Raw genomic sequence first — 13,999 nt, forward strand, 5'->3', positions numbered from 1 at the left:
CAAGGAGAGGTTCCTTCCTCTCTTGCATTCTCCAAATACCTAAATCTTATCAAATTTACTTTCTACAATTCCCTCAAGTCCATCACTGTATCTCTGTCCACTCCTAGCCACTGCCTTAACTGATGCCACCAACAGCTCTGATTAAAGGACACAAAGTCCAATAAACAATCCAGTTCCATGACCAACTTTTTCTGGAAACAGGCTGGACATGATGAAACTTTTAAAAAGAACATGAATTTCTTTTTGCTTGATTTTGTTTTTTGTAATCTGAAAGAGGAAAATTACTTAAGTACCTAAAATAATTAAATTTTGATATTGACATTAAAAAAATTGGGTACTACTTCACCCTAGGTTTTCAAACCAATGAAGACATTCCAGAAGTTTCCTATTAGGCCTAGGAAGTTTGACCTTCACAGAACAGCGGCAGGAATATCATCTTTGTCCTATTACCCAAAAGGTATCAAAGCTAAAATGCCTGTGGCAGTTTGGGAAGCCTTGAAGGCACTGGAGAACTCTTCACACCTCCCAGAACAGGCTTACAGTGAGAACCAGATTCTGTTGTCTTGGCCTTGTGGGGCAAATCCCCCAAACAGCTGCTGATTGGTGAGGCAGCAGTGTTTTGCCAAGGCCTGACTCTCCACTGGGTGACAGGGATTGGGTCAGACAGGCCCACTTCCTCAGAAAGTGAGTGTGTATACACCTGTTTCCACTGCCTGTTGTTTCTTGGCCCCATGTGAGGGCAGGGGGCTGTCAGCTGAGTAGAGAACACTTCCATCGTTGAGGCCCAGAGCCCGGCTGCGTAGCAGCCCTGGAAGAGGGATCAATGATGCAGACAAGGCCCTGCCCTTAAGGGGCTCACCTTTGACAGGAAACCAGGAAAGACCAACCAAGGAGGGCCTCCCCTGTTCCAGCAGCAAGAGACCAGTGCTCCTCCCTCTCTGCTTTCTTTCGTCATTATCCTTCCACACCCTGCAAGCGTTGAGTTTGGTGAGTGAGCAATCTACTGCTGTGGTAGGAGGACAGACGTGGGTAGAAAAATGAGGGGGTGAAGGCAGGATATAGACATTCCTGCTAAGCTAGGAACCCCTGACCTGCCTTAGCCATGACAGATGCCCAGGCTGACCCCAAATTTCAGAGCCACAGGGAGATCTTAGATATCTGCTTTTAAATCTGATGCAGTATCCCTTCAGGGAGTATGAACCTGGGGAGGAAGAGCCCTAACATGGAAATCTATGTGCTCAGGGGTCTGCTGAGCCACTAATGGCTCAGACATGCTGGAAAGTCAATCACCGTCTGAGAACTTCAGGCTGCCTCTTTGAAAACAAACTTCAGTGGATGAGATGCTGGGTGTAAATGTGCCATCCCTGCACAGCCCTGAGTCACTGCTGCTTCTGCTTATATCTCACAGAGTACAGATCCTGAGGATCCCATCTTGCAGTGTTGGTCTGAGCAGGGAATGAAACCCTGGGTCTGTATTAGTTTTCTAGGGCAGCCATAACAAAACACCACAGACTGGGAGGCTTAAACAACTAATTTTATTTTCTCACAGTTCAAGAGGTTAGAAGTCCAAGATCAAGATGTCGGCAGGTTGGATTTCTTCTGAGACCTGTCTCTTTGGCTTGCAGATGGCTGCCTTCTCATTGTGTCCTCACATGGATATCCTTCTGTGTTGTCTGTGTCCTGATTGCTTCTTCTTATAAGGACACGATTCATTTAGGGTCCATCTTAATGACCCCATTTTAAACTTAATTGCCTATTTAGAGGTCCTATGCCCAAATACAGTTACATTCTGAGGTACAAGGAATTAGGGCTTCAACATATGAATTGTTGGGGGGCACAATTCAGCCCATAACAGGGCCTATTCTGAAAATCTCTGTGAGCCTGGGGCTGCAAACTGGGGACCCACTGTCAGGAGAAGCTGCAGTCCACATTGCTCTTTTTTTCCCCACACTCCTTGCAAGGGCAAAAAAGTTTACAAAAGTATGTCTACTTCAGTTTCTATTCCCCTCAGTGAATTCTCTCCCATCTCTGGTAATGCTTTTATCTATCAACTGTGCTGAGACAACAAAAACACAAACTCTGGCCTCTTCCAGATGCAAACAAGCGATGATCAAGGTTAAAAAGAGATAACATCTGAGACCCACATAAGTAGCTCCTATCTGAGTCTTGTGTAGTGTGGGCTCTACAAGATACTGTCCCACTCCCTCAGTTGAACAGGTTCATTCCTAAAAGACAGTAAGAGACCTTGGACTTCTGCTCTCATCTGGTGCAGGAATTGCCCCTCTGAGACCACGTAAAATCTCTGCCCTTACAGATCCTGGGACCAGCAAATGGGTGCAAGGGAGAGGAGCAGGGTCTGTTCTGCCTTCTATTGGTTCACTGCCTCCCACAGCTTGAACTCTGAGCGCCTTGACCTGGATAACTTCTCATATAACTACACAGAACTCACGCCTATGCCTCTCGGGATGTCTTCCAGGAAGAATCAGTCTCCTGCTGTGGAGTCGAGAACAATACCGACAAGACCGAGTCCCCGGGGAGTGGCCTAGGTTATGGCGGCCCTTGAGCTCCCGGCCGTCTGTCCCTTTCCCCACAGCTACTCCTTTGGGCTCAGGCCGGTCAAACCCACCCGACTGCCTGAACTGAATGCCAAGCCGCAGACACCAGATCCTATTTCGTCCTCTGGTCTATTCCTGCACACAGCTACCGGTACTTGTCTGAGTGGGGTTGGCATTTGAAAGAAAAGGAGCAAGGCTGAGGAAAGTGAGAATGTCAAGGGCTTAAAATAACAGGAGAAATCTTTGAGGCCCGCGCAGGAGTTTTGAGAGAGGGTGGAGTAAGGGGATGAATGGCCTCCGCTAAATTCTTCGCTGAGGAGTGATGCCCGGGCATTACCGACAACCAACACCCAGGCAGGTTGCAACAATCCCTCACTTTCCCCGGCAGAAACGGGGCGGGACCGACCGAGATGGCGATTTCCCGCCGGAGGCGGAGAGCCACGCGGGGCGGGGCCCTTTCCGGCGGGGGTGAGGAGGTCAGACCTGCGCGCGGCTCTCAGCTGCCTGAAGGCCAGCCCCCGCGCGCTCAAGCCCGCGAATCCTGAGCGTCCCCTAGTGACTCCGCCTGGCCTAACAGCCCGCACCTCCCACCCCCCCACTCCCCCACCCCCCCACTCCCCCACCCGGGACAGATTACAGTTCTGGGCCAAGGTCGAGTACGAAGACGCCCTAGAAGAGCCCGACCCTACGGGAGGACCCGTGGCTGCCTCCAAGAAGCGAAACTGGGCGCCCTGGCCGCGCCCAAGAACGCAGCGGCAAGCTCGCCAGGCCAGAGAATCCGACTGACCAAACTCAAAGATCTTGACACCCCGGAAGGCGGCCAGCAAGCAGGGGACTAGGCCAGATACCTGGCCTTTCTTTAGCCTATCTGTTGGAGCCCAACGCTCTGCCCGCTCTAACAGCCTCTCCTCCCGGGGTATGCGAGGGTCCGCCGGGAGAGCACGGCCAAGTGGCACAGCTTCTTCCAAGTGCAGTTGTGGGTGGCTCTGAAAAGAGCCTTTGGATATGATGGAACCTCGAGCCGAGCGCACACTTCTTAAGCCCGCTCCCCACGGATGCGGCGGGCCAGCTGGATGTCTTTGGGCATGATAGTCACGCGCTTGGCGTGGATAGCGCACAGGTTCGTGTCTTCAAACAGTCCCACCAAGTAGGCCTCGCTCGCCTCCTGCAGCGCCATCACGGCCGAGCTCTGGAAGCGCAGGTCGGTCTTGAAGTCCTGCGCGATCTCGCGCACCAGCCGCTGGAAGGGCAGCTTGCGGATCAGCAGCTCGGTCGACTTCTGGTAGCGCCGGATCTCCCGCAGGGCCACGGTGCCCGGCCGGTAGCGGTGCGGCTTCTTGACGCCGCCGGTGGCCGGCGCGCTCTTGCGGGCCGCCTTGGTGGCCAGCTGCTTCCGCGGGGCCTTGCCACCGGTCGACTTGCGGGCAGTCTGCTTTGTACGGGCCATAGCGAACCGAGACACGAGCTCACCGGCGCAGCGACGCGCAAGGAGAGGAACCGGGATCCAGCCCGCCGCAGCGGTCTTTATAGGCACAGTCTTTTCCCGATTGGGCGGATCAGTAATTGAAAGTCCCGCGCTGGCTGTCCATTGGCTGTGACGTCATCGGCCCTAGCGCCACTGATTGGCTTGGGCAGAATCCCCCCTACCCCCGCCCACCCGCCTCCCTTTCTACTTTCCAGTTTGCCAACAGTTTTCCCTGGCTTGTTTTTCCTTTCTTTCAGGGTGAGAGTTAGTTTTGAGCGCAACTGTGTCAGAATGTTCCTCCTCAGCCCTTCGCTCCCTTGGAACGCGCTACCCGCGAAACCCTCTTTCTACGCTTTCTAGCTCCCGAATTGAACCTCAACCTTCTGTTTGGCCCCGCCGCCCCCGGAACGCCTTGTTGCCTTCTCAGAGCCCCCTAGCTTAGTTGGCATGACGGATCGTTGGGGGGGTTTTTTGTTTTGTTTTGTTTCCGCCTTTCGGTGCTTTTCGGATCGGAAAGTTATGTGCGGCCCCCTCCGGGCGCAAGATTCCGCCTCCGAAACCCTAAGTAGGGACCTGTATCTCCGCCGCGAAGGCGCCTTTTTTTCCCCCCTTTGACACAGTCGACTCACTTAAGCCAAACCCCAGGTCCGCCACACTCCCGAAAACTGTCCGCTCCCCTAACCGACTGGGGTGAACGGGGCGTGTACGTGTGTGTGAGAGAGGTAACGTCCCCTTGGTACTAGACCTCAAGTGTTCAGCAGAGGCCTGGGGAACAACTATACTATAGAGTTGCTCGCTAGGCATCCGACTCCGAGTTAAGGCACCGCGGGTCGCCTGACGGAGCACTTAGAACTGAGTCGACCCTGGCGCCCAAGAGGCTTGCTACCTTCACCCGAGTTAACTAACCTCCCGGATTTACAACCCGTCGCCACCCACCGACCGAAGCATAACACCGGTAGGGTACTCAAAGATTCCAGAGGATGGGCGAATGGCACTCCCTCCCCCTCTGTACCCCGGGGCCGCACGTCTACTACTGAGAAAGCTGAAATTGAGCAAACTAGGTGTTGGAACAACTCTTATTTGAAAACGTGGGTGGCTCTGAAAAGAGCCTTTGATTTCACAGGTGCCCCTGCAGGTAAGGGGCTTGGGAGGGCTTCCGGAGACCGGCCTCACTTGCCCTTCGCCTTGTGGTGGCTCTCCGTCTTCTTGGGGAGCAACACGGCCTGAATGTTCGGCAAAACGCCGCCCTGGGCGATGGTGACTTTGCCCAACAGCTTGTTCAGCTCCTCGTCATTACGAATGGCCAACTGCAGGTGACGAGGAATGATGCGCGTCTTCTTGTTGTCTCGGGCCGCGTTGCCCGCCAGCTCCAGGATTTCAGCGGTCAGGTACTCGAGGACTGCCGCCATGTACACCGGCGCGCCGGCTCCCACCCGCTCGGCGTAGTTGCCTTTGCGCAGCAGGCGGTGCACTCGCCCCACCGGGAACTGCAGACCTGCGCGGGACGAGCGCGACTTGGCCTTGGCGCGAGTCTTGCCTCCTTGTTTGCCACGACCAGACATGACAGCTACTGGCACTGCAAAATACCCCCGCTTGACGGCTAACAAATTCACTCTCACCAGCGCCGCTTCACCCTTTTATAGGCAGAACGGCGCTTGTCTACGGAGCAATTTGATTGGCTAAAACACATCTTTGTCCTGCTGACCAATAGGATAGCTCAACCAGAATCCGCTCATTTACATAACCTCGTCCCCCTCGCAAGAGAGCCGCTGAAAACTCGCGAATCGCAACGCGGCGTAATCCGAACCTTAATTTGCGTACAGCCTCTATAAGTACCGAGTCGCTTCCGGTAACCTCGGTGCCGCTGCTGTGTTTGCGTTCGTGGTGGTCTCTGCAGCTCGTGCTTGCCGTTATGCCTGAGCCGGCAAAATCCGCCCCGGCGTCCAAGAAGGGCTCGAAGAAAGCTGTCACCAAAGCCCAGAAGAAGGACGGCAGGAAGCGCAAGCGCAGCCGCAAGGAGAGCTATTCCATCTATGTGTACAAGGTACTGAAGCAAGTGCACCCGGACACCGGTATCTCGTCCAAGGCCATGGGCATCATGAACTCGTTCGTCAACGACATCTTCGAGCGCATCGCGGGCGAAGCGTCGCGCCTGGCGCATTACAACAAGCGCTCGACCATCACCTCCCGGGAGATCCAGACGGCCGTGCGCCTGCTGCTGCCCGGCGAGCTGGCCAAACACGCCGTGTCCGAGGGCACCAAGGCGGTCACCAAGTACACCAGCTCCAAGTGAGTTCCTGCTGGGATGCGGCGCGCGCACGAGTCGCCGGGCCGCTTGACTTTCCAAAGGCTCTTTTCAGAGCCACCCACCTTCTCAGTGGAAGAAGCTGTCATGTTGTTTTACACGGGTTTTTTGTAGTCCTACTTTGCTTTTTGGTTTCCTCACCTAGTGAACGTTAATAGCATTCACAGTCGTTAAGTATGAACACAGCCATTTCTTCCAGATAAGTAACGGAGTATTCTTACCTAGTTTGGGAGAAGCTGATGGGGTATAGATGTGCTGCGTTTTGTCAGAACTTTTGAAACTGGCTGTTTCAATGATGTTTTTTATGAACTTAGGTATGCAAGGTGAAGTTGGAATATCAAACGTGCGACCATCTGGTGTTCCCATCCCAAGTGGTAAAACAGTGGTTGTAATTAATTTTTTGTACTGTGTGCTCGGTGTTTATAAAAAAGGAATAACTCAACTTTCAATTGGTAGTAACAACTTCCTTGCATTTGTGTATCTTGCATTCACAAGCACCTGAGTACCCAGTTTATGTGTAGATTCCCCAATAGGGAAATTGGAGCTTGGTCTTGATACCTAGGAATTAACCATTCTTCTGGTAGGTTCTGTCTGCCTCATCTTAGATCAAATCACATAAAACTTGCCTAATACTCGGTGATAGTGTTCTCCCCAGAGAATTACCTCTTAGAAAAGCTTGCTCAATTTAAAAGACATGTCCATACAATGGAAATAAGATATGCATAATTTCCAAAGCAGGAAAATATTTGAAATGTTCGAGGAGCAAAAAGCCCCAATATAGCTGGGAATGCAGAGGAGACTGGCTTCAGAGGTTAGTGTCAGTGCTTTGGGAACCCTTGGATTGCTTTCTGTAGGGACATGAATAACAGGACCTCATTAACCTTAAAGTAGATCCCTCTGGTTGCTACGGTGAATCAAAGATCCTAGACTGTCCATAGTAGAAGCAAGGGAACCAATTAGGAGGGCTATTACAGTGTTGCAGGCTAGAGCAGTGACTCAATTAAAGTCTCTTTTCCAGACCAGCAGTATTAGAATTACCTGAGAATTTATTAAAGGTGGAATCTTCAGACCCTAATAATTTGTGTTAACGAGCCCTCTGGGTGATTCTGATGCATGCTAAAGTGTGAGAACCACTGGGTAGTCTAGACATGCCGGATTGGAGAACGGTAATAATAATAGAGATGGTGAGAAATGTTGCGATTAGGATTATATTTTGGAGGTAGTACTGTGGATCGGAGCAAAACCCCTAGGTTTTTAGCCTGAGCAACTGCGTAAACAGTGGTGCTGTTGATTAGGATTGAATACTGGGAGGAGGGATAGGTTGGGGCATTGAAGGGAGATCCAGAATTCTGATTTAAGATTGAGAACCTTCAATATATGGAGTTGACATTCAACATTCAACTCGATAAATGGAGTTGGCAGTGTGAGAGATGCATCTAGAGCTCAGCGAAGATAACATGAACCTGCTTTTTAAAAAAGTGCACAACCTAAAAATTGAGAAGTATGTTTTATTCGGTGGACTTAGCTGAGGACTTAAGCCTGGGATACAGCCTCTCAGATCCAAGGGACTGTTCCAAAGAGGTAAGGGAGGAGCCAGGATATATAGGAGTTTTTGATTAAAAAAATAACCAAACATGTAGTCGAACATCAAAAGATTACTGGTAATCACAAAAACAGACATCTCAAGTTAATGATTTTAGTGCTTTCCTAGGTATGGGAAGATACAAGAGTTTGGGCTTATTGAAACCATTTCTTTGATATGCACCTTAACTATGTAGGGCCATTATCTTGTTTTTCTCCATCCTGAATCTCCTCAGGGTGCACCGTCAGGGGCGGCTGCAGTGGCTGAGGGCTTTTTGGCCACAACATCTTTTGCTTACTGAAATGGCAGGAGACATTCTTTGTCCACACTGTAAACACAGCACTGGGGATGAAGGCTATCACCTTATTCTTCTAGACTTTATTTCACCTTATATGTTTCCTTAACGTATTCTTTGAGATTTGATTTCGTATGTGTTTATGTAGTGTAACTTAGTAGTTGATAGCCCTATAATGTATGTTATTGACTATGTAACATTTTTCTTATTCTGTTTTTCTAATTTTATGCTGATTTTCATTAAGGAGCTCACCTAATCCCTTATGTAGGTGGAGCTCAAACTTGACTGCCCATAGGTACCTGGAGAACTTTTAGAAATACTGATGTCTGGGTGCCATCCCCAGAAATTCTGATTTAAGTGATTTGGGACACAGTCATCACTTGGAATTTTAAAAAAAGTTCCCCAGGTGACTCTAATGAGCAGTCAAGTTTGAGAACCATTGCCACATGTGTTTCCCAGAAAACAGATCTTATCTACAGTTCTTAGCGTTGGCATGATTGGTTTAAATGTAGTCCTAACCACTTCCCACACTGATTAGCTCAGGAATCTAGACCAATCTAATCAGCACAAACATTTCAGAAATTGAACTACTGGGAATGTAGATTGCTCTTATCTTTTGGTAAAGAATCTTCTTTGCTTTCAAGAGGCTGCAGCAGAATGTAGTGTTATGTGGGTGTGAAGGCAAGAATGATTGTAGGCCACAGGAGGGCAACTGCTGAGAGGAAGAATTGGAAAGCTGAGCCACTCATGGAGTTCAGCCAGCCTCAGAGCCCTACTTGGATCTTGAAATATTTGAGAAATAATAATTTCCCAGAATAAAAGGAAAGACGATAGACCTTTTATCTTGGAAGATCTCAAAGAGGCCAAATAGGGCAGATAAGGAAAAATAGAGGTGCTCCAACTACACATTTGGACTAAATGTCCACATTTTAAAATCAATATTTGACCAGGGCCAAAGATTAATATTGCCATTAAAATGAAGGACAGTCTAGGATTTTTAAAAATCTGAAATTTTATTTAAAAATTAAATAATTCTATTATTAAAAATTTTAGTTTGCATTAGTTTCTTAGGGCTGCCATAACAAATTCCCACAAACTGAGTGGCTTAAAACAACGGAAATTTATTCTGTCATCATTTCTGGAGGCTAGAAGTCTAAAGTCAATGTGTTGGCAGGCCCCTGTCCCTCTGAAGGCTCTTGGCCAGGATCCTTCCTTGTCTTTCAGCTTCTGGTAGCCCCAGGTATTATTTGGTTTACGACAAACCCTGACATTTGTCTCAGTTTTCTTCCTGTGCATTTCTACATTTTATTATAAGGACACCTGTCATACTGGATTAGAGCCCACCCTAATGACCTTATTTTAACTTGATTACATCTACAAAGACCCTATTTTCAAATAAGGCCACATTCTAAGGCACTGGGGAGTTAGACTTCAACATATCTTTTGAGGGGACACAATTCAACTTATAACAGTAGTCAACAGCTGGGGTAGGCTGAATAGGGCTCCTAAATATGTCCACATCTAAACCCTAGAATCTGTGAACATTACCTTAAAGGTCAAAGGGGACTTTCCTGGTGTGATTTTCAGATAGGGAGATTATGCTGGATTATTTGGGTGGACCCAAATGTAATCACCAGTGTCCTCATGAGAGGCAAAAAAAAGCCAAGGGAGGAAAAAGGTGATGGAAGCAGAGAATTTGAAGATGGTAGGATGCTGGCTTTGAGAATGGAGGCAGGAACCATGAGCCAAGAAATGCTCCTCTAGAACCTGGAAAATGCATGGAAAAGGATTCTCCCCTAGAACCTTTGGAGAGAGCAGTTTTGAGACCTGCCTGGTGAAACTGATTTTTGTGCTTCTGATCTCCAGAACTTTAAGAGAATAAATTTGTTTTAAGCCACCAGTTTATAGTTATTTGTTACAACAGCCGTAGGAAATTAATGCCACACCTTTATAGCAGGGGTCCCCAACTCCCGGGCAGCGGACCAGTGGGGGTCCATGGCTTGTTGGGAACCGGGCCGCACAGCACGAGGTGAGCGGCGGGCGAGCGAGGGAAGCTTCAACTGCTGCTCCCCATTGCTCGCGTTACTGCCTGAAACCGCCCCCCACGCACGTCTGTGTAAAATTGTCTTCCACAAAACCGGTCCCTGGTGCCAAAAAGGTTGGGGACCGCTGCTTTAAAGGATATTTTTTTGACAATTGGAGAAATTTGAATATAGATTGCATATTGGTTAATATTACTGAATCAATATTAAATTTTTGGCGTGTAATAATGGTACTGTAGTTATATAGGAGAATGTCCTTATTTTTAAGAGAGACATGTAAATAAAGTATTTAGGGAAAAGAATGAAATTTTGCCATTTGCAGGAACATGGATGGACTTGGAGGGCATTATGCTAAGTGAAATAGATCAGAGAAAGATACTGTATAATATTTATATGTGGAATCTAAAAATAACAACAAACTAGTAAATATAACATAAAAGAAGCAGACTCACAGATACAGAGAACAAACTAGTGGTTACCAGTGGAGAGGAGCAATTTAGGGGTGGGGGAGTGGGAAGTACAAACTACTGGGTGTAAGATAGGCTCAAGGATGTATTGTACAACACGGCGAATATAGCCAACATTTTGTAATAACTGTAAATGGAAAGTAACCTTCAAAAATTATATAGGGCTTCCCTGGTGGCATAGTGGTTGAGAGTCCGCCTGCCGATGCAGGGGACACGGGTTCGTGCCCCGGTCCGGGAAGATCCCACATGCCGCGGAGCGGCTAGGCCTGTGAGCCATGGCCGCTGAGCCTGCGCGGCCGGAGCCTGTGCTCCGCAACGGGAGAGGCCACAACAGTGAGAGGCCCGCGTACCTCAAAAAAAAAAAAAAAAAAAAAAAAAAAAAATATATATATATATAAAAGTTAAAAAAAAGTTAAGTAAGGAAAAATGTCACTATGTTTACAACTGATTTTCAAATGGTTCAGAAAATGCAAATGCAGCAAATAGTAACAATTGGTAAAACTAGATGAAGATAATGCTGGTCATTGCAGTTTCTTTCAACTTTTCTAAAAGTTTAAATTTTACAAAACAAAAAATTGAGAAAATTTTAAAAACTTGTAATCAGATTTAAAAAACTAGTACAGAAAACTTTCATAGACGTTAATTATTCCATTTTATTTTTACAGTATAATGTTAACTGATAGAATTTCAACATATGAACATATAAGATTTTTTTACTACATTATATTTAAAAGTCTTATGTATGTTTGAGAGTGATCATCTATATATTAACTAGAACTCTTAATGATATCCTTTGTTCATATTTTGCTACACTTATTAGAGATAACAGTGATTTATGTGGTTGCAATAGCCAAGGGATGCCCAATTAACATTGATTTAGACATTTCATTATTCTGCCTTCTAAGGTTGGAGGTTGAAACTGAAGTTGGATAGGGGATTTTAGTGAAACACTGAGACCAAAGCTAGATATGGAAAAAACCATATCTAGACATGTTATAGCGATTCTAAAAGCGTCCAGAGAAAAAACGATAGATCACCTATAAACGAGTAAGAATCGGGGTTTTAGAATCTACCCCTTTGTCCTTTCTCTTCCTTGAACTCCAGTTCTCATATTTCATATTCCCAACTTGGGAATTTGGTATTTCCTATTTGATATTTCCACCTGGATAGCTACCAGTAGTCTCAAAATTTTGTCCAAGACATTACTCTAGGCTTTCCTCCTCCAAACCTACTTGCCTCTTGTATCAGTAAATTGCAGCTCTTTCCAAGTGCTCAGTCCAAGAACCTGCAGTTAATCCTTGATTCCTCTCTTTCTGTCATAACCTATTTACAATTCATCAGTTTCATTTAAAATATATCTTGACTACTTTTCATCATCTCCACGGCTACCACCCATCTCTCTCCTGAGCTATTACTGTAGCCCTTTTGATATTCTCCCTGCCTCTACTCTTGCTCATCTATAGTCTATTTTTCAACATAGCATCCTGGGTGAGCTTTAGCGTAAGTCGAATAATGTCAGTACTCTTATCAAACTCTCCAAAGGCACTCTAACCTACTTAGAATTAAAGACAAAATCTTTGCAATGGCCTAGAGGCCCTTCAATGGCATACATAATGACTCTCAACTACCTTTCTGATCACATCTCCCTGCAGATCTTTCCTTTGCTCACTGTGCTTTAACCACAGTGGTCTTGCTTATTCCTTGAACTCCTTAAACTTGTGCCTGCCTCAGGGCCTTTGCACTTGCTGTTTTTGTTCTTAGAATACTCTTCTCCAAGATATCCTATGGCTCACTTTCTTCTTCAGGCCTCTGTTCAAATATTAACCGAAAGGAATAGCAAAGTGAGACACGACGTGTGTCTAGACTAAAAATTGTCTAGATGAAATGTGGATGAAAAATGTCACCTGCCATATCAGTAATCAAAGGATGTTGTGGCCATCAAGCCATCAGCCGCTGCAGCTACCCCAACTGTGCACCCTGAGGGGATTCGGGATGGAGAAAAACAGGATACTGCACCTAGACAGTTAAGGTGCATATCGAATGAATGATTTCAATCAGCCCACTCTTTCACCTTCCCATAGAGAAGTGATAAATTCATTAACTTGAGATCGTTTTTTTAAATTTTCATTAATTAGAATTCTTTTGACGTTCAACTACCTGGTTTATTTTTGCAAAACTGGTATATATTCTGGTTCCTCCCATACCGCCTTGGAATAGTCCCTCAGAGCTATCTGAAAGGCTGTCTCGGGCTTAGTCCTCAGCAAGTCACCGAATAAAATTTGATTCTTAACGCAGATTGTTTTTTTTTAGTCGACGTATAGATTTTCTATACGTGCTGGGGCGTGGTCTCAAAGTATTGCGTTTTTTTTTTTAAACGGTGTTACATTTGGTTTTCAGAGCTCAAGAAAAATGAATTTACAATCTAATTGCTGCAGAGCAACCACTGTTTAACTTTTTACCCCATCCTCCTGAGTAGATTTACACTGATCATCACCCATCGCTAACCGTTTTACTGGAAAAGGCAAGTTACTTGCATGAGAATGAACAATTACTCTATTTAGTTCTTGATCGATAGACAAAATCTGGTCCTATCTTGGGTTTTTCCCTTCATCCTAAGGAAAATGGCAAATTTACACTACGAAAAGAGTAAGTGGCACAGAAAAGAACCATAACAGAAAATGAAAATAAATTGGATAACAGCTTCTTCCACTGAGAAGGTGGGTGGCTCTGAAAAGAGCCTTTGGAAAGTCAAGCGGCCCGGCGACTCGTGCGCGCGCCGCATCCCAGCAGGAACTCACTTGGAGCTGGTGTACTTGGTGACCGCCTTGGTGCCCTCGGACACGGCGTGCTTGGCCAGCTCGCCGGGCAGCAGCAGGCGCACGGCCGTCTGGATCTCCCGGGAGGTGATGGTCGAGCGCTTGTTGTAATGCGCCAGGCGCGACGCTTCGCCCGCGATGCGCTCGAAGATGTCGTTGACGAACGAGTTCATGATGCCCATGGCCTTGGACGAGATACCGGTGTCCGGGTGCACTTGCTTCAGTACCTTGTACACATAGATGGAATAGCTCTCCTTGCGGCTGCGCTTGCGCTTCCTGCCGTCCTTCTTCTGGGCTTTGGTGACAGCTTTCTTCGAGCCCTTCTTGGACGCCGGGGCGGATTTTGCCGGCTCAGGCATAACGGCAAGCACGAGCTGCAGAGACCACCACGAACGCAAACACAGCAGCGGCACCGAGGTTACCGGAAGCGACTCGGTACTTATAGAGGCTGTACGCAAATTAAGGTTCGGAT

The 13,999-nt window shown here is 47.2% G+C and overlaps 4 protein-coding genes across 4 annotated transcripts; 1 reads left to right on the top strand and 3 right to left on the bottom strand.

The window, feature by feature from the left end:
* Positions 1-3,181: 3,181 nt before the first annotated feature.
* H3C15 (H3 clustered histone 15) lies at positions 3,182-4,122 on the bottom strand. Its single transcript, XM_033860342.2, has one exon. The coding sequence runs from the start codon at positions 4,000-4,002 to the stop codon at positions 3,592-3,594; it is 411 nt and encodes a 136-aa protein (XP_033716233.1). The 5' UTR covers positions 4,003-4,122; the 3' UTR covers positions 3,182-3,591.
* Positions 4,123-4,221: 99 nt separating this feature from the next.
* On the bottom strand, positions 4,222-5,820 carry LOC101321204 (histone H2A type 2-A). Its single transcript, XM_004315513.4, has one exon. It carries the CDS (start codon positions 5,580-5,582, stop codon positions 5,190-5,192), a length of 393 nt encoding a protein of 130 aa, XP_004315561.3. The 5' UTR covers positions 5,583-5,820; the 3' UTR covers positions 4,222-5,189.
* Positions 5,821-5,836: 16 nt separating this feature from the next.
* On the top strand, positions 5,837-6,774 carry LOC101320905 (histone H2B type 2-E-like). Its single transcript, XM_019919109.3, has 2 exons — positions 5,837-6,309; positions 6,640-6,774. Exons 1-2 carry the CDS (start codon positions 5,933-5,935, stop codon positions 6,650-6,652), a joined length of 390 nt encoding a protein of 129 aa, XP_019774668.2. The 5' UTR covers positions 5,837-5,932; the 3' UTR covers positions 6,653-6,774.
* A 4,539-nt stretch (positions 6,775-11,313) lies between these two features.
* LOC117312992 (histone H2B type 2-E-like) lies at positions 11,314-13,960 on the bottom strand. The gene has a single exon (XM_073808356.1). The coding sequence runs from the start codon at positions 13,884-13,886 to the stop codon at positions 13,506-13,508; it is 381 nt and encodes a 126-aa protein (XP_073664457.1). The 5' UTR covers positions 13,887-13,960; the 3' UTR covers positions 11,314-13,505.
* Between the last annotated feature and the right edge of the window lie 39 nt (positions 13,961-13,999).

This window comes from Tursiops truncatus, chromosome 1, assembly GCF_011762595.2.
Source record: "Tursiops truncatus isolate mTurTru1 chromosome 1, mTurTru1.mat.Y, whole genome shotgun sequence".
Lineage (NCBI taxonomy): Eukaryota > Metazoa > Chordata > Mammalia > Artiodactyla > Delphinidae > Tursiops > Tursiops truncatus.

Excerpts from the sequence above, each read along its gene's own strand:
- H3C15 (XM_033860342.2), bottom strand. The coding sequence starts at position 4,002 with ATGGCCCGTACAAAGCAGACTGCCCGCAAGTCGACCGGTGGCAAGGCC.
- LOC101320905 (XM_019919109.3), top strand. The coding sequence starts at position 5,933 with ATGCCTGAGCCGGCAAAATCCGCCCCGGCGTCCAAGAAGGGCTCGAAG.
- LOC101321204 (XM_004315513.4), bottom strand. The coding sequence starts at position 5,582 with ATGTCTGGTCGTGGCAAACAAGGAGGCAAGACTCGCGCCAAGGCCAAG.
- LOC117312992 (XM_073808356.1), bottom strand. The coding sequence starts at position 13,886 with ATGCCTGAGCCGGCAAAATCCGCCCCGGCGTCCAAGAAGGGCTCGAAG.